The 20,653-nt window shown below is 35.2% G+C and overlaps 1 protein-coding gene across 1 annotated transcript in view; it reads right to left on the reverse strand.

Moving 5' to 3' along the window:
• The window catches only part of ANO3 (anoctamin 3), a 188,739-nt gene that overhangs the window by 59,424 nt on the left and 108,662 nt on the right, over positions 1 to 20,653 (reverse strand). The window contains exons 4-5 of the mRNA XM_026850685.1: positions 9,254 to 9,390; positions 1,566 to 1,718 (exon numbers count right to left, since the gene is read on the reverse strand). Coding sequence (XP_026706486.1) covers positions 1,566 to 1,718; positions 9,254 to 9,390 — 290 coding nt within the window. The remainder of the gene's footprint in view (positions 1 to 1,565; positions 1,719 to 9,253; positions 9,391 to 20,653) is intronic.

The following is a 20,653-nucleotide window of genomic DNA, read 5'->3' on the forward strand; positions in this document are numbered from 1 at the left end:
TTCCCCTCCCTACCCCTATAATATGAGTAAATTAGTAACTGTCGAAAGGAATCTGCAGGACAGATCTCTGCTTATAAACATAGCAAAAGTAGAGAAAGGCTTTATGCAGCATTTTTTGACATGGATTAAATGTATTCATTTCAAATCCCCTCAAAATACCTTAAATGAGCAATTTGAAGACCGTTTGGTGTGTCTCCCATTTAAGGAGAATAATGCTCAGCTGTTAGAGACATACAAAGAGCTGAGAGAAGGCTGCGGGTCCCACTCTGCCAAAATGGTAACTCCAGGGAACAGTTAAGGAATTGCAATATCTGCTACGAACTTATAAATGTGATCTCTGTACAACTTGAGATCTTTTGTAAATTTACAAAGAATGCTCTACACAAATGTTTTTCATCACTGATTTATTTGTACAAGAGTTTCAGCATTAGGTCCCTATATTTATCTCTCATTAAGAAGACTTCAGTTCCATACACTTCTCTCAGATCTATTTGCTTATAAGTAAATGTTTTGGTAGAGAAGAGTCTGATTTAAGCTTCCCAAAAAGCTGAATAATGCGAATTTTGGTAATCAGAAGAAAATTTATTTAAAAGATTAATAAAATTTAAATTGTCCACAATTCTACCTACCAGTTCCATCAAGTTATATTACAGTTCAATAATAGTACTTCTCAGATTTTATTTTTCTCAAAAGAAGTGGATTAAAAAAATACTACCGGAAGAGAAATTAAAACACTTTGTATCCAGAATTGCAATCTTATAAATACTTCTTTTAAGTGTCAATACTTCTGAATTGACACCAACTGAGACTGGGGTATTTATTGAAATCAAAACAAACCCAGATATTTTTACTGCTAGACTGTAACAATCTTTAAAAACCTTAAAACCAAATTTTAATCCATTGTCAGGTTAGTTATTTACAAACATTCAACACGCCACATTATCAGCTAGAAATTTTTTAAGTACTTCAAAACAGTTAAAAGCTCATTGCTTTACGTAAGGTAATTCTGCTGAATTGAAAGCATAAATGAGGAAAAAACCACATGAAGTATAGGAGCTCTACTTCAGGACAGACTAAATACATGACTGTTTATAAGTAATCCATGAAACAGCAAAAATCCAAGGCTGTTTTTCTGGCTGCTTTCCTTTATTTTTATATTAATACTGTCATTGCTAGGGATGGATTAACTTGATAATGACAATCTTAACCCTTTGAAAAACAGGCACATTTAGTATCATGCATTCTGGTGAAAGACATAGAGATTATATATTAAAGCAACAACATGAGTTACTGGAGCTTCTTCTGTTCTGCAAGCATACGGAGCTGCAAGTTTTTCCTCTATATTGCACCACACCTCTGTGTGTGGGAGCATATAAGCATGCATCCCCAAAACATGCTACACACAATATCAAACAACTGTTATTATTCATTTTAAAGCATTAAACAAATGGTGGAAACAGCCTGAGTAGAAAGGCTTGTAAGATTGTCAGGAATCTTTTATAAATTCAGTGAAGTATGACAGTATTATAAAGGGCTTTTTATGCCATATAAGCTACAAGACTCACCTCTCGTTCTAACATCAACCCTTCTGCTCTCAAATTCTTCTCAAACGTGCTTCTCTTTTCTACCTGTGGACTTGACTTTTTGTAGACCAAGATGTAATCAATGCGTTTTTTGCCATCTTTGAAGAAGAGTCCCGACGATGCCATGGCATCAGTCTGGAAAAAGTAAAAGAAAAATACACTAAATATGGCAATATGATTATATATAAAAAAATATATATAAATTTTATAGTACAAACATACCTGTATTTTCTCCAAGAGAGAAATAAATCTAAAAAATTAATAAAGAAATGCTATCGATTGGCATGTTTTCCTGGATATTCTAGTTGACGTGCATTTTCAATGCCGTGCTAGCAATGCATACGTCTTGTCTAGTTCCTTCCCACCATGCTTACAAACACAAGAGATTCTCTGACCTTAATACAGAAAACCCTGCTTTACATGCTGCTGCTGGAAGCTATTTTTGCATTCTGCGTTTTGCATGATTCAGAATAGACAGTGACTGTATCAACTGGTGTCAGACTATGAAGACTTGGAAATCTGAAAAGGTAAACTGAGAAACTATCATCATCTTCTGGAAAATGTAGCACTCATTTTAAACCAAACTGTCCAGAAGAAGTATGTTTGACCTGTTACCCACACAATCAATAGCTATAAATAAAACAACAGTAAAAGCACAACCTGAGTCCTAGTCTGGCAGCACACACAGAGCCCACTGGACTCAGCCTGGAGCAGGTTATTTTGACTCAAGGTACCCATACAGGGAAAAACAACTTTTACACTGAAGTGTAGCTCAGGCAGTGAAGAGTCTGTGTTTCAATTTCTGACATCAAAGGCCCATAATTTCCTTAATGAAAAGAATATAAGGAAGTTTCACATTTATACGAACATATATAGAATACAAATTCTCAGTCATAATCAACAACAGAAGCATTTCACTTACATAAGTACCAACTGAAAGTACACACGAATTAAGCCTCCACAGCATGATGTTTATTTTGCCTCTACCATAGACAGGATGAAGTTCAACCTTCCTCTGTGTGGGTGGTGTTATTTGGATTTTCATTTGTAAAATTATGTAAAGGAAAGTAAATATACCAACAGACTAGTATCTGGGATCCAAAAGATAGATGGATGCACGCAGTAGGGATCTTTTACAATCTGCACCCAAATTTGATAAATTTCTCACCCCATAATCTTTCTACTTCATGGTGATGATGTTTGGAACAAAATTTATTTCCTTCCTAAGGCAGCTTGCAAATTCTGACAGCTAAATCTGCTAGAGAAAAATCACTTTGATAAACTCTTACCAATAATGAAACAAAGCCCTAGAGAGATTTACTTTGATGTCTTGCGGTTTTGCCCAGAGAAACTATAAGAAGAGAAGGAAGAATCCACTAGTAGAAAAAGTGATGCCACTGGAAATGGAAGAACTGAATCCAGTAATAGCACCACCTCACCAGGAGCATTTTTTGAGAGACAAAGATGCAGGGAAAAGTTGTAGAACCAGAAAACATTGGAGAAAGAATGAAAGACAAGTAAACAGTCTTTGAAATGTATTCACTTCCTCATGGAAACAACAACACGTTATCTGACCTACTGCTGACACATAAAACTTTTGTAAACACCACCATAAAGTTGACTGGTATGGGGTCTTACAGACCAAACAGGACTGTATTGAACATCCTATATATATATATATATATATATGTGTGTGTGTGTGTGTGTATATATATATATATATATATATAAAAATCACTTTGTAGACTTGCAAGGAAAATCACCTTGCAATGGAGGAGTACGAAGAGGAGAATGAAGCTTCCAATGCAGAACATTCCGGTTATCAAAAGTGGGGCAAAGAAAAGACATTTTCTGTATCTCTTCATGTCTTGGTTTCCAGGAGGTGTTTTAGAGATAATAATGAATGAGTTCAGGGCTATCAGATCATGTATAACACAGAAGTAGCCATGGAAACAATTTCAGGAACTAGGGTAGGAATTCTGATAGAGGTAAAGTCTGAAGCGTGAAATCCCTGGGCACGGTAACTACCTACAGCTGCAAAGTCTGCCTGAACAGCTTTCCTGTTCTTAACTCTGAGTAGAATTTTTATTTCTCATAAAATAAAACTTTCTGCCAATATAATTTATCATTGTTCCTAGAACTTCACAAGACGCAATTAAGTAGAAGGATTACTGTCTGCTTAATGAAAACCACCCAGTTTAATTACTAATTCTCCTTCACACCATCACCATGAACTTTGCATTAATATCTTCAGTAGTATTCACACTGAAGAACGCCACCATTTCAGTGGTTAGTGTCTACATTCAGAGTTTATGACTCAACTCAAGTATTTTCTGGAAATCAATACATTTCTGATGCTAACCACAATGGACTTATTTCCATTAACAAAAAATGAGATTCCTAATTAATGTTTGCTTTGTTTCAGGATGTTTAAAAATCAAACCTAGGACCCCAACAAGGTTACAAACTTCTTGAATTACACAGAATTAGCTGTGAAAATATTTAAAAATAGTACGAGATGCATTTTTTTTTGATTTAAAAAAATCATACTTTCATTAAGACGACACTTAAGGTGTGTTTTATGAGAAATTTTCTAAGCACACAACTAAGTTCGCAATCATCTTTTTGCGTTTGAAGGCTTTTGCAATGGATAAACCAGAAATAGCTTTACTATATTCATCCTTTCAAATACTTAATTCCATAAAAATATAGATTGATTGATTGATTTTAAGTGTATATTGTTTTGCGGTTTTTTTTTTTTTTTTCTTTTGCAAATAACCATGAGCATAATAACCTAGGAAAGAAAACTGAGGATGTATTTGCATATGCAAAGACATCCAAACTATCTTGGGCATCAAAGACAACGCAGCCTGGTTAACATGACAGGCTGCTGTAATTACCCATGCTAATGTATTTCTGTGTATAGTACACTGTATTGTGCAGAACCTAGCTGTTTTCTGAACAGAGAAGATGACTTCCAGAAATACCTGACCTTCCTAATAAAACTGCAGTTTAACTCTTGAGGAGTAAACTAAAGAATTAGTAATTATTTTAGCTTCTTCACAGAGGACATTCTTTTCCATTTTCATTCTATTCAGACTTACAGAGTATGCATGAAAAATACGTTTGTATATAATATGAAAAATACACTTCAGGAAAGGAGAAGGCTTAGCTGATCTGCAAAATTTTGAAAGAAGTCTGTTCAGTGTTAATGTCTGAGGAAGCAGCAACGGAGGATGTTTGGAGACAGGAGAAGGCTTCCCGGTTTTAATACTCAACCACTTCTGTTTGCTCTTTAAGACTAACAGGGAAGTCATAAGAAGCATACTGACATAACCATTGAAAATTTTTCTTTACATGTTTATTTGTAAAAACTTTCATCTTTATGATAAAATTACTTAGTACTTTCCCTGCATGTCCTGAAATATTTTCTGACCTTTTTTTCCTTTTGAAACAAAACCTCGCAGCAGACGAGATACAGAAACACCAGAAGCATAAATGAAATATACTTTTGTTGCACTTTACCATGTTATTCTATTCCAGGATAATGATTTTTAATTGTTATCATGCCTTTTCAACTTTATTTACTTTTGTGCTGTTAGACTGCATTTGTGGACTACTCCTTATCTACCAGACTCCCTTTGCCATTCTCCTTTCCAGCATACCGTTGTCAGCTGACATCTTGTGCTTATTTATACACTAAAACATTTTTATTACCAAATATTCTCTTTCAGCATGTATGCCGGACTTCCGCTGAATGTAGGCACAGGATTATGAGTGAACTAATGTATGTGAAAATAGTGATAAATTGACAGGATTCGAACATATAGCACAAATCTGTGCGACACTGAAAGTCATGGCCTTAACCAGGAAAAATGAAAACAGAAAATACTCCCTGCAAAAGTATGGAAAACAAAACATTAAGAGTGAAGAAAATTTTTATTCTGCAGATATTACATTTAATTTACTCAATTTTTCAAAACCACCGTGAAATTCTCTTAGCAATACATTTCTTTTGCAGGAGAGAGATGAATAGATACATTCAAAATCTCAAATAATCCAGTAAAATGCCTAAACAATGAATTTCTGGTTTTCACGTGTAGATTATCCTTTAATAACCACTGTAATAATCTACACTGAACATACCAAGTTTTGCTCAACTTATAATGAATTTTCAACAATATGTCTAGCTCATTAGATACTATCCTGCATACGTTTTGGCCAGCTGCTTATTTAAGATCTTATTTCAAACTCCTTATATGTAACTTCTCTGAAGACTGAGAAATTGTTTCCGATCCTATCCAACACCAAGCTAGTCTGGACATGCAGTATTAGAGTGGGTATCAGTGGATACCAGAAAAAGGCAGTAAACTAAGCCACTGTATAGGCAGTATTTCTTTATAGTTCCTGAATCCACAGTGATATCTGAACTTTGTTCTAAAAATCCTTTCTTGGCAGATATCAAAAGACACTACCTAGATAAAAAATTCATCTGATAAAAAATTCGTCAGATCCAAGAGAGTAACAGCAATGCAGTGAATGAAAAGGAAGTGAAGTGTAATTTCTGAAATATTCCTATCTTGCCACCTTACATGTGATAGTACTTGGTACAGCAAAGAATCCACTGCTACTGACATTGCTGCTTCTCTGGACCAATGTTGCCTTCCATTCAAGTGATAAAGTCTGTTTAAGCCTGCTTTCCTTTCCTAGTGAAACCAGAACATTCCAACTATCAGCTTTCCAGCCAGGATCTTCTCATTTCCTCTATTTCCCTTGCAAAGACAGATACGACTCGCTCCATACTTTGCTCAGCAGCCACTTGCTGGCATCACTCCTCTGCACAAAGATCCCTTGACAGAATCACATACATGAAGTCAAACTTTCTACACAATCTCAACAGCAGTGGGTGATGAAAAGACAGCAGAGATGGATAATGGGTCTGAACAACTCACAATCTTTCAGTATGAAATCTGTGGATTCTGAAATTATACCTGCCTATAATAAAGGAGATTATGAGTTATAAATCGTAATCAAACAAGAAAAGTAGATGACTATCAAGATGAGTGTTGGCATCCAGATGCGGTATCAAAATTATCTATTTCTAAACCTTTAAAACTGCAGCAGTACAGATGAGATTTATGAAAAGTGACGCTTCATGTATGTGATCTGAAACACTACACAATTCCTGAAAAAAATGTGTGTTGGCTTTCATCATGTCACCAAGACAAGTTTGTTTTTGCTGAAGTATTCAAGTGGCTCATCACTAAGACAAATAATGTTAAGCATTAACTGAAAATAACATTTTTAGCAATTTTTCCCCTGAGTCTCTCAAGTGTAAAACAACCCTTCCAAAGCAAGCCTAAATTAGGAATCAATAACAAGCAGAGAACAATACGCTTTTATCCTTGTACACTTCGCCAATGAAGTGTTTCTCATTTTCATTTTCTGGTCAGACTCTTTTTATCATGACAGATCTGTTCCTTTCCCAAATATCTAAGAGTACTTACCAGCTGTATAGCTGCAGTCATCTCTGCTTTCAACAGTCTCAAAGAGAGAAGCCTCCTTCTGCTAGTTTTATATCCGTTTTGGGAAGAAGTCTCCCCTAGAAATTTTCCACTAATTGCCACGAAGACTTGTACAATAATCCAAAGGCAAAACAGTAACCTTCTTTTCTAATTTAAAACTAATCTAAATCCTCTCTGCTTTTTTCCTGTGGACACAGGCAAAACAGTAAACAGGAGGAGAATCCTGCTTGCTTGCCTCATTTGCAAAAGCAGTACACAAGCAGAAGGAAGTTTCCAAAGTAGTTGTTGTGATAAAAGGAGTTGTTAAGGCTAAAAGCCAGATGTAGCTGCAGAAGACTGTTTTTGAACTCTGAAGCACTTTGTTCAGTAGGTCAGGACGTATGAAGATTGAGACATAAAAAGTGCATTTTTGTTTAAACTTAATAAAAACACAAGGCTGCTTTTTAAACTCTTAAAGAAAGTCAGCTTACTGCCTGCCTATGAGTCCTGAATGCAGGGCTTGGAGAAAACACAGCTAGTGATGATTTTATATTTATATGAAAATACAAAAAAAAAAAAAAAAAATTTGCTTTAGCACAATGAAATGCTGTTACTAGATAAACATTATCTGTTACTAGATATTTTTGGTAGTGGCCTTAACCGTTATTATTAATATTTAGTGCTCTATAACATAGTCTAAATTCTGCACGTTCCGCATTATTTTTTCTGTCTTTTAGGCCACATTTAACATAAAGGGTTTTGTCTGTCACCAAAATCAAACAAGAACATCCATTATTATTTCTGTCTTAATTCAGCTAGCCTTGCAGAAACATCCTAAAAACCTGTGAACGCAAGAAGTTCTCATGGCAACATCTTAGATTACAGTATAATCCTTCTGTATCATTATCTACATTTCATTTTCATGTCACAGATTACCGATCTGTGAATACAATTACCTGTAAACCTACCTAAAAGTTATTAGATAGCTATTATTCTTGAAGTTTTCCTCTAAAAAGATCCCATGAAACGAAGTCTCAGAGATCACATCACCCTGCTGCCTGTGCTCCAGAGTCCTGTGGTAATGAATTAATGTGGTAATGAAGAGCAGTGTGACTGAGAGAACAAGCTTTACCACAGTGACAGGACTCTTCTGAAACACGTATTCAATGCTAAAATCACCAAGTGCCATAGGCATGATGGATGACAGATCTGTATAATGGCCTGCTGAAAAGTATACACAGAACCTTAAAGCAATTGAAGCACTTCTAGATTTGTAGCATGGGATTATTCATGCCTTTCTATGCCAAAAAAAAAAAAAAAAATCAGAGAATTGCTGGTAAAAAAAATGTGCTGCAGAATACACTGCTGCTACTGCTTGAAGAAGAAAATTATTCAGAATTTCTTGAGGTTAGGTCATTTGTCATACATTTACAAGCAATTATACTTAACGAAAAGGAGAATTAAGGGTTTCCCAGTCCAAAGTGAGAACAAAAAATACTCATATTTTGAACTGAAAATCTGTCATTATTCTTTGGCATTACAGTGGATGAACTGCTGTAGAAAACGCATTGTGATGAATACTGTGATTAGGTAATTACTAAGCAAGATAACATGTCTGTTTTATCTGGTGAGATGGCTTTCTAGTGCTTTAGTTGAGGTTCCTGGAAATACTCCTACACTCTCCCGTACAGCAGTGAATTTTGTCTTTCATTCAATGTGCCTAGCTACCACTTGGATTTTGCTTAGAAGGAAAATCCTACACTTTAGATCACTCTCAACTAATCATATGTGGCACGAACTTCGTTCTTCTAAATTCTCATAATTTCTCGAGCCCTCACAGCTGACACAAATTCCAATCCATGCCGGGAATCTTATGTTGTAAATTGCGTGCAGTGTAAAATTATTGAAAGAAAGCTACTCCCTCATAGATGAGTCGATACAAATCATTGGAATCCTTGATTCTATATAATTTTGGTTGCTTTTGGTACAGAGAATTCCATTCACTGATTCTATAGGTCAAACTACAATATGGGAGCCACCTAAATTTCTTACTATGAGATGCCTATTTAAGCTGCAATTTATCTAATCCCTTAAAAATTATATTTTAAAAATACTTACGCACATTCTGACACACAATACAGTTTAATAAAATTTTGTGTCTGTTACCTTTAAAGATGATTTATTCCGAGGTTCTGTTTTCTGTCTGGTAAGCTTGTTTTGAATGAGCAATGACTGATCTGTACGAGCATCATAATTTCCATGTTCTGAATCATCTGTATATGTGTCTTTCTCCTTTCCTATGTCTGAAGGAAAAACAGAAGAAAACAGTGGGCTTATTTTAGGTTACAGCAAAGAGAAGCTAACAGTATTGTTACAGCCACAGTTGAATATTCCTCTTAAGTATCCACTTTTTAACAACTTACACTCTATCCTTTCCTGCAAAAATTTTTTACCTGAAATGTTATGATGTTTGTCTTAAACTAGAAGGGACTTCTATTTTTAATAAAAGGCCTATAGGAACATTTTTTAAAATTATATTTTATTATATTCAATTCAAAAAAGCTCACAACATTCCAAATGTCCGATTCCACTACACACATGCTGCTCATCATTAGATATAGTATTTGAAAATTTGCATATTAATGTATTGCAGTGACCACTTCAGACCACATTTTAAGAGCTATACCTGATGGTGGTAGAAGATAGTTGACACCATGAAGAAAGTGTTTTCCTTTTCATTTTGTTTTTAATTGCTGAACAAAAGTTTTTCTAAAAACTTAGCTGAGTATCCTAACATAACTGCAGGTGATTGAGGACCTTCCTCAAAGCTTACTACAACCCACTCTGACAGATTAAATTTCCTCCTGCATCATCACTATGGGCAAGTTAGAAGGACTCAGGTCTCTGAGTCACTCTACATCCTCGATCACAAAGGAGACGTTTTCCCAGACATTTGATTTCATTGCACATGCTTCATTAAAAAATAATCACAATACTTACCATATATACCCAGCAGAAGTAAAACGAGGGATAATGTCTGTACAACATTGAACTATGTAAGTTTTAATGAATGTTGAAAATGGTTAGTCTTGAAAAAATATTTTAAAGAATAAAAAGATGGAGTAATTATTCCCACACAACCATATCTTGGACAAATTGGAAATAGAAACATACTCAGACAAAAAAGTTACCCACAAATCCCGAGCCAAGTTCTCATCTCAGCTTCCACATCAACATGGGAAAAGTCAGGGGAACTGGGAGCAACGTTTAGCCCAGTAATTCTAAACCCTAAATAGAAGCCAAGAAACAAGTCATGGTTGCTGTGGGAACCACAATCTTGAATTTCCTGAATTTTATATTCATAAGAGATCATCTGCAACAACAAAGTATTTTTCATCAAGTTGTTCAGTTAAATTCTCCACAATAAGTACTACAGAAAAAAAACCAAACCCACAATTATCTCATGTAGCCTAAACATTTCTGAAATGGAATATTAAACTGGAACATTTACCAAGAGATGTTTTTTCTGCAATTTAACTACTTACGTAATGATTACATGAAACGAGCCCTCAGTAATTTCTGATATTGATATTAACCTCAGTAAAACTGTGAAGGGAAATAGCCTGTTTTAATTGTCAGAGCTCCAAACTGAAGAGATTTGGTTTATTTTAAACAGTGTTTCAAACTAATATACATGTTCCTCTCTGGTCATCAAAAATGAATGTAGTAATTTAGAATGTAGAAGAAGGTTTCACGTAGGAGGTATACCAAGTAGGAAACAGGATACTTAAACAACTTTGACTCATACCCAGATGTGATGAGCTCTTAGCTGTATTAAACCATGTAATGGAAACCAGTAAAAGGAAGAGACAGGCCTACGAAACCTAAACTCTTGCATCTAGATAGGCCATTTAAGCTGAAAGACAGACGACTTATATTAAAAAGTCTATTTTCACAAGAGAAGTTTTAGAGGATTAGACATTCTGAGCACACCTAATACTCAAAAAAACCCTTTGGAAAAGTACATAATGTTTTATTTAAACAATATAAAGTTATGAAAGAAGTTTTCCCTTAGGGTGCAACATACTTTTACCTGATAAATACTTTTCTATTTTCAAGGACATAGCTTTTAAGTTGTAGCATGTATTTTCTGTAAAAATAAAAAATAACCTTCTACTTAGAGATACCTGCTATCTTGTCGGAAATGTACTCAAAAAGTGTTAGTGACAAAAACCCCCATAAAAGCAAATAAATTTAGAATTAAAATCAGTAAACTATACCCAAAAGTTAAATGAATTGCATCATATTTCTATACCAGAACTGGTTAGAAAGAACAATTTTACCCTGTGTGTATTTTGGGAGGCTCACTTTGTTTAAGTTGAGCTCTTTGTAAATTTCTTTTGATTAGTTTTAAAAATTTTAAAGAACAGAGAATGAAATATGTTGGGTTTAGAAAAAGATGTTGAGAGAAGATAACAGAAATAAAACTTTGCCACTAATGGCATTGACTGTGGTTTTGTATTTTTCTTTGACCAGGTGCTCTTTATTAAACAAGAAAGTCTCTCTTCTGTAATTCTACCACCCACCAAGGCAAAATTACATTCCCTTAAAGATAAACTTACACAACCTAAATTGAGCTTAATTGTTCCTAGTGTCACCAGTGCATACTACAATACACGATAATTTAAAGTCTTTCATGAACAACTGCAGTTTCTAAACTTTCGTGACATTTTTACATACTGTTTGTCCATAAAGTAACACTATTTTCTGCCATATTTTCCTCCACAACCTCTATTATTTGAGTTTGCATTTGAACTGCCGTTTGGGATTGCCACAAGCCAAACCAAGAGAGCATTCCTGCATGTCATGGATAGAGTTGTACTGCCCAAGGGTATTGTTAATGTAACGTACCCCAAAAGCAATGATATGGACTAACAGTCTTTCCATTTGACTTGCATTATAAGCATCAATCTTTAAATTCAAACATGGAGTCTTTATTTGGCTACAGCTCCACAAGACGTCACGAGAAATGCTTGGCTGCCACAAGCTCTTTCCCTCTGTGCTGTGGGAAAGCTACTGTTTACTTCATTTTTTACTTCCCATCTTGCCTTCCCTGGCCTATGACAACTCACTTGGTTGTTATTGTTGAGGACCACTGCCAGCTGTCCCTGCTCTTGTAGTTCTTGGATGGGCTCTAATGCCAACCATCACAACTAGCCTGCTTGACTTTGGGAGGGGGAGGGTGTAGGCAAGAAGCCATAGGAAAAAAAGAAAATAAATCCGCTTCATATTGCTCTAGAAGCTCAGGCTTTTACACCAATTAACAGAAAGATGGCTTCTGCAGATAAGAAATGTCATCCCACCTGTGCTTTGCTGGGCACATCTGAAAGACAGGAGCCAGGAGTGTCCCATGTGTAAACATCAGTGGAGTTCCAAGTGCTCATTATTTTTTTATGAAACATTTTTAGTTTTCACTTTTCTTCTTTTCAGAGCTAAAAAAAGTTGATCAGATTCTCAGCTGTGTAAGTCGAATCACTAAAATACTGCTCTACAATGGTCAACAATCAATGTTTATATGTTGAAATACATCAGTTGAGTAGATGTGTATTTAGCTTTTACTTAACCTACACTGCAGTAAGGTACTAGAGTGAAGAGTAATTTTCAGAAATACCTAAAAAAAACCTTTGGTCAATGTAAAAACATGGCAAAGTTGGCAAGCAGTGTAATAATTGTTTATGAACCATTTTTCCACTTCTCCTTTACTGCAAGATCAAATAAAAAACCCAAACCAAGCCATAAAAGAATTTCTTCCCTGTTGGGGAAACTCTTGGCTAAAAACAGCTCTCCTACATTAAAGTACCCCTGTAGTCTCCCCACTACCAAAATCTTGCCTTGCACACGCAGTACAGCTGTTCAGGTAAAATATGATTGGTAATGCTGCCAGAAAGTGCATGACCCTTTACACAGCTTCTTTACGTGAGTTTTCAGAGTACCTGTTTCAGGAGAAAGATTTAAATATTAATCCTTCAATTATATTTAAAAACTATGTCCATGCAGAACTGACTGAACAACAATACAAAGCAAATATAATGCATTTTTTTTAGAATTAGCATAGCCGGTAACAGTATCTTGCTGATCTATTTGACTTATACAATTATGCTAATTAAAACTTATGTGGTAGTTGAGAGATTTTTAAAGTGTTGTCACATAAAAAGTTTTATTTTAAAAAAATCATTAGTTATATACACATATTCGTAAGCCCCAAGTGACCTGTTACAGAAAGGAAAATTAATGTGCTATTATGACTTCAAGTCAGAAAAGGAAGGTTTCTGTATTAAAATGTTTCGTTTTCCCTAATGCTGCAAAAATAAGATAGAAATAAAAATGCAGAATTTTAAATAAAGATGAAGATATTAAATCAGAGGAAAGGGTGACTGACAGCTTCTAAATCTAGAGGCAGAGACCAAATCGTATTTCCACGAAGTCACTGTAAATTTCACTAGTCAATTCAGTAAGTCAAAGACTTCTATAATCAGGTACATATGTAAAGCAGATGCACCCATATAACTGTTACCATACCAGAACATCTAAGTAAGGGATGTGTACTGTCACCTTGGATACACAGCCAAGTGTATAAAGTGATTTAAAAAAGATTCAAGCTCTAATCGAGCAGATAACAGATATCTTCATCCCAGCAGTTGGTTTGTTTTGCTATCTTGTAATACTGAGGCATTATAAGTAACTTCAGGCTTCATACATCACAAAAACCTATCTATGCTTCTTGAAATATAGTTTGGCTATGCTTGACGCATGACGGTAAAATTTGCCCCAAGGGCACTTACAGGATAAAATGTTGGAGAGATGTTTATTCATTTCTGGAAGTCTTTTACCTAGCAATGAAGCAGCATTTAGTTTAGACATTGATTTGTAGGTCTACACTTGTTCTGGTTTCAGGTGGAACAGAGTTAAATTTTCTTAGTAGCTAGACTACTGCCGTGCTTTGGACTGCCTCTTCATTTTTGAGTTGCCTTAACTGCTTGGCTACCTTTCTTTCTATCATATTTTCCTGCAGGGCTAAGAATGCATTTTAATTTTATGACAGAGGATAAAAAGCACTTGTCCCAGTTTTTCTGTAACATGCAATCCACCAATATATTTGAGATAACTGTAGTATAGGATAGCAAATGTTTTTCACCTGAAATGTGGCATAGTTACGGAAAGAACAATTAATATAAAAATATTCCTAAATATAATACTTTTTGTTTCAGAAACTTTGAATGATGACTTGACTCAATCCTTTAAGCCTTTATACATGAAAAGCTTTAGTAAGAATGAGATTATTGGTCAAGAAATTAATCCCTTTTTGTCCTAATTTCAGTCCTAGAAACAACAAATAACCTGGAGAAGAGTATTACTAGACACCTGGATAAGTGGCATTGTGATGGATCTAGGTATTCTTATTTTCTTCTACTGTGCAACCTGGCATATTGTATTATATATGTAACATAGAAGATTTTTCATCTACCTGTGTATGTGTATTTAGATATCGAAAACTAAAAAGCGCAGGCTTTTCTTAATGTACAATTCCTCATGAGCTTTCAGACAGTGGTAAACATTACACAGAATATTTCTCTATTTTTAAAAAAAGAGGCAGGCAGGTATTTTTGGTGTTTGGTGGAGTTAAGATTGTGGGCAGAATTGGTACAGTCAGATTAAATGCCTACGGTACTTCAGTATTTTGAACCTTCAAAGACTAATCCTTCTTATGTTTCAGCAAGAGCTATGCTCATAACAGATCACACAGCTTCTTCACGCACGCTGCCCGCTCTCCAGGAATGAGCCAGCTCTAGTATGGGAGCTGGACAAACCCCTCACACACCCCCGTATAGGAAAAACTGTCCTAATGCAGCTTTTGCACCATCTCACAGCACAGAATAGATGTGACAGCCCTTACCTATGCAGACATTACTTAAGGACCACAAACTTCTGAAAAAGTTATTCTAAAAGTCACAATGGAAACATCATGTTTCTGTTGAAGTAGAAGCTGGACCTGGTTTTCTTGAGTCATGATCATTCACTCCCTCCTTTCTTGTAAACATTGTATGTATTGCACAGGTTATTCTGTCCATTTTGGTTTATCATAACATCACTTAAACAAAATTCACATACAGGCACTTCTATAATAGAGCACTAAAAAGAAGGTTTTATCATGCAGTTATTGCAATACTTTGTTGGATTGTTAATTTTGGTTCAGGTCTTCATTTCTCAGTTCGCTACACTGCACCACGGCGCATCAGTAAAGGAGTTTCTTATATATAAGCTTTGTAGTAGTTGAAATCAGGATACATTCAGAACACAAGTTAACTATTACGGAAAAATTATTAATTCCACCATTTATGATCAAGTCCCTCTCTAGGAAGGATTTCATGTCATGCTAAGGAAGATGAGTTACTACGCATAGATCCCTCATCATTAACCTAATTCAGGAAAAAAAAAAAATTGAAAAAATAATATATTAATTAGGGTTGTTTTATTTGCCAAATAAAAGTAGATACTCATTACATGTAAATCCTGAATGCCAATTTCTATTGTTTATATTATTCATTACTCATTTTTTACATCTTATTTGAAATATTTCAGCCTAACATTGGAAAGCAGATCCTCTGATGATCCTCTACCATTTCTGAAGGTAGGATCTGCAGAAAAGATACTTACAATGCTTATTTGTGTTGAAATGACCAAACTGGATTTTTAAGTTAACAAGCAGACTCTCAGATTCACAAGTCTTTCTCCTAGTCTAACTGGATTCACAATATGGCCTAACTCCTGAAAATCTTGACACCTTAGCTGTGCATGTCATAAGCTGGATTTTTAAAGACATTAATCTATATTGTAATAAGAAATCCCTTTTGAAAATCTGGTTTACAATGTTTGAAAGCACAAAAAAAATAGTCAAACCTGGCAACACTAATGACAGTAATTTTAACAACTGAAAGGGACCCAGCAAACGGAAAAACATCAGTCCAAATACTGCTGCTGTCCTATTCCTTTTGCTAAACCCAAAGGACAATTTGAGAAAAGATCAGACCATTCAGTGGAATATTATTTACTGGTTTTGTGAGCCTTTGCACCTTACGCAATTATTTTTCACCAGTATCACGTATTAGAAGAGAGCATTTATCTCAGTTATGGCAAGGAAAAAGTTATTCTTCTTAGAAAAAAGGAGTTAGTACTGAAATGAAGTAAAACAAATCATGTAAAGTCCTTTCACCTTAAATGAAGAGTATTACATTTTCAGTTTGACAATAGCAAACTGCTAAATTCTCTTAAAACTTAGTCAACTGTTTTCTAAAGCACACTCTAAACTCCAAAAAAGTATGGAGTAACCACCTCCTATAATTTTAACAGAGATTACTCAAGAGGATTTTTCTGTTGTTCATGGTGATGGAATTCTAGTGCAAAGAGCCTTCATTAACATTGTTTACATTCAGATTTCTTCTAGAAAAGATAGTCAGCCAAATTTGAGATCATTCAAAGACAAGGTTAGTTCCCTTTATGTATATGATGGTCTTTTAAAAAAAAAAAAAAAAGCTTTTCTTTTTCTTTAATTTACCATTTACTGTTTCTTTATACATACATGTGCACAGATATACTCCCACACCAGTGGAGCAGCTCCTGGATTAACTCACTCATTAGTTAACCTTAATGTGTCTGCAAATCTGTTATGTTTTTAAAACTTAAAAAAAAAAAGTTCTAGAGCAAAAGAAATTTTTATTAATGTGATTTTCTGTATGTAGTTACTATATAGCTACTAGGAACTAACTATGCCCCACTTACTTTTTCCAGCTCCAACTAGAGCCACAAGCTATTATCGGTAGCTGCAGTAAATCCTGAAATACAGTAATTGAAGTTAAAGCTATGTAATTTAAGTCCAGCTGGCACAATCAAAGTAATTACTGAGCATGTCTTTCAGAAGAAAAACAAAGCACAGTAAAAACAGAATGGAATATAAATATATACTACATTTTTTAAGCAACTATCCACAGACAGAAGACTTTGGAAAATAAAAAAAAAAGTATGATGTTGAGTATGACTGTCAAGTGTCTGAGCGTCATTGGTGTGACTTTCAAATGTATTAAAAAAGGATGACACTGGAATTATATTGTTACAGCAATGAGTTCAGACTTCAAAGTCCAGAGTCTTGTATAACACAAATTTACATGTACCTACAAACAAAACATATGTATTTTCTTGATAAGATCCTGACACCCAATTCTAAAAAAAATACGGAAAAGATTTTTCCTGGTTAGTAAATCTACACCTTTTCAGTATTTCTGACTATTGTAGCAACATGAAGAGAGCAGTCCAGCTAAGTCCTGTATCACAGGTATACTGCTCTTGTCACCTAGAATACCACAGCGAGGCTTAGCCTGACCATCTCTGCCATCTCACATGAGGATCTCTCCTGTGTCTGGCATCAAAGATTATATACCTACCCAGTAAATACTTCCATTACCTTTGCTCTGAAGTCTTCACATTTCCACATAAAACAAAAATTTCAAGTATTACCTCACAACAGCCTGTAACTCAACGTTACGAAGTTGGAGTTTCCTCTACAATTCAGTAACTGGAAGCTCAGTCTCCCGGTTCCCTGACGCGCAGTTGCAGCAGCAGGGTACCAGTTATTCTGTGGTGGTCTCTGCTGTGGCAAGAAAACCTACCCTCTTCTAACCATGCGAAAACATTTCTGAAGCAGTCTTGACTAATTGGTATGTTCTTTTCAAAAAGCTTATAACGAAAATTCCCCCATGTGTGTGGTTATAGGATCTGACTAGCTACTTGAAGGTAAACGAGTTGACAAAAATCAGTGTGTCTTCTTGTTGAGAATAAATTCATTGTAATCAGTTTTTCACTAACTACATTCTATTAGTTAGCAGGCATATTGGTCTCTTGGAGAAGTTCTTGGGTAAAAAGTCATTTTCTGAACACCCAAAAAGCAGCAATCTCACACATGTGATGAGTGGAAATCTTAAAAGAGGCTGCAGTGGAGATAAAGGGATTAATGTTCTTAGATGAACTGGGAGCTCTGATCTTAGTTTTATCTTTTGTGAACTCAAGTCACAAGTGACACAGGTCACTTAAACCAGAACTGTATACTCTTCTGTAATGCAAATGTGTAGGAAAAGAAAATGCTTCTTCCAGGAATCAGAAGCAATAACGTGATTCTGCTCTGGATTAACACCAAATTCTACAACTATGATTTGAAAAATTCATTGTCCAGATCCAAACAATAGGTAATTTCCACCTAGGTAAGATCTGAAGGGCCTGATCATAATCTTCACTGGGCGGGAATTTCCACAAAGCCCCAGCTAAGCACTGAGCATTCCAGCGCATCCGAAACCTCATCGCTCACCTTACACGTTACCGAAGCTCAGTGCCTATTACTCTGCTTGAATTTACTGATCCCTCAAACTAAAAATACTACTTGCCGCCCAAAACTGACAGATGAAAAAGAATGTAAACCCATCATTGTCCACGATCCTGTTTGTCTGTGATGTCACTTACTAAACAAGTCCAACAGATCTATGGCCGAACCCAGAGTCTGAAATAAATGAGAACCTTTCCACTGAAGTCTTTTATCTGATGCCATTAATCCCCTTCTCACAAGAAGATATTTTGTCTATGGACACAATTCTGGAAGAGGAGAAAGTCATTTGGCCTATTTTACGTACAGTTCCATGATACCGCCTAATTAAAAATTCACCACATTCACTTAATTCAGCAATCTTTCATGTTCTCCAGAGAGCAGTTTGAATAGGTTCACTAAGAAGATGATACCCATTAATCAGCCTATTTTGCAACCTCCGTCAAAGTGGCAGAATACCGACTAAAGCATGCAACGCTGCCGCATCATTTTCATCTCTTTGGTGATAAAAAGTCAAGCAGCAATATTCCTTTTTTTTTTTTTTTTTCCCCCCCTTTCCCACCTCCCCCACGCAAATTCAGGATAAAATAAAAAATTTTCTTCTTGGAGACAAATTCTTACACACATAAAGACGATACTCAGGTGCAAATGAACTGTATTTTCAAGGCTTACAGAAAGGACATTTTTTTAAATGCACCTTTAACTGTCCCTGATTTCACTTCATGAATCTCACTGATAATGCTGATTTTTATCTAACTACTGACTTCAGGGATTTATTTATAAATACGGCTGCATTTCTTGCTTGTAGCTGAACATCTTAACCAATAACACTTCTGTAAATACAGAATGACTTCACAGATTTCACTGATCTAATTTTGGATCGACTCAATTAACATGGGCAAATTAATGAATCAAGTTAGCAAAGGGCTACTATTTAAATACTTTTTCTCTCTCTTCAAAGAGCATAGCTGTAGTTAGAAGAGGAGAAACATCCACACCAAAGTTTAATATAATTTTGAGCTGATGAGACTCAACCTATCAACCACTGAGCCCTAAATGTTTCTTTTCAGGTTAAAAAGAGGTGTTATGAATGAAAAACAGCACATCACTTACTATGATGAATAATTTCTGCTGCCATACATAAATATGGAGTAATATCAGCATGTGTATGTGTAAGCAGTTAGTAAAAAATAGAACAGGGTATTAAAAAAAAATAAATTGAAGCAAATTATAACTGAAATCATCTACTACCTGGGCTTTCCTACCCAAAGAAACCAATTACGCTAAAACAGTGCAGTAGCTTCAACTGGAACCTTACTGACACACATGATGTTCTTATACTTCATGACAATTTTTGTTCTGTGTCATGATTTTGGAACGTTTTTATTTTGGAGAAAGTATCAATTTCATTCACATTTCCAGTAGCTACCTCTTTAGGAGACCTTGAAGAGCCTCTTATATATTTTGGGCACCAAGAAAAATCAATGCTAAAACATGTGAGAGGTTAGCAGAAATAGCTTTCTGAAAGCAGATCTCTTTCTTTCAGCATTAGGATACAATTTCTAGCTTGATGCTACACTTACTGTGAGCAAAAAGATGCTTCACTGTATTTGTGCAAGGTGCAGCGCTATCTGTGTGTACTTCAGATGGGTAATACACGGCCAGGGAATTTCAAAATTAATTATTTTGAAACGTGCAAATTACTACTCGTGTGTGTATATACATACTCATTTTCAGATGCAAGGATGGGATTATTAAAAAAAAACCTCCTTTCCTACAAAGAACTTCTTTCCTACTTTCTTAAGTAGGAAGACAATTGAAGTATCAAAATGGCATTGACCGAGGTACAAATATGCCCCAATTACAGCTATATTTTTGTGTTACTTCCCCTCCAGACTTTAACACTTTTTATACATGAATATCTGAAGAAAATATCTGTGACGATCTAAAGCAAAAATCAAGCAATATAACTGCAGCTGTGACAATACTGAATAACATGACTATACAGGAATAAGCACTGAATAATAGTAACTATTTCAAAGGAATTTCAAATACATGTTTTCAAGTGATTGTATTATGAAAGAATATTATGGGAAAAGGTTACAATGGATATATGAAAAAAATACATTTCTGCCTTCAGT

Source organism: Athene cunicularia (genome assembly GCF_003259725.1).
Source record: "Athene cunicularia isolate RWA chromosome 5 unlocalized genomic scaffold, athCun1 chr5_part3, whole genome shotgun sequence".
NCBI classification, from domain to species: domain Eukaryota; kingdom Metazoa; phylum Chordata; class Aves; order Strigiformes; family Strigidae; genus Athene; species Athene cunicularia.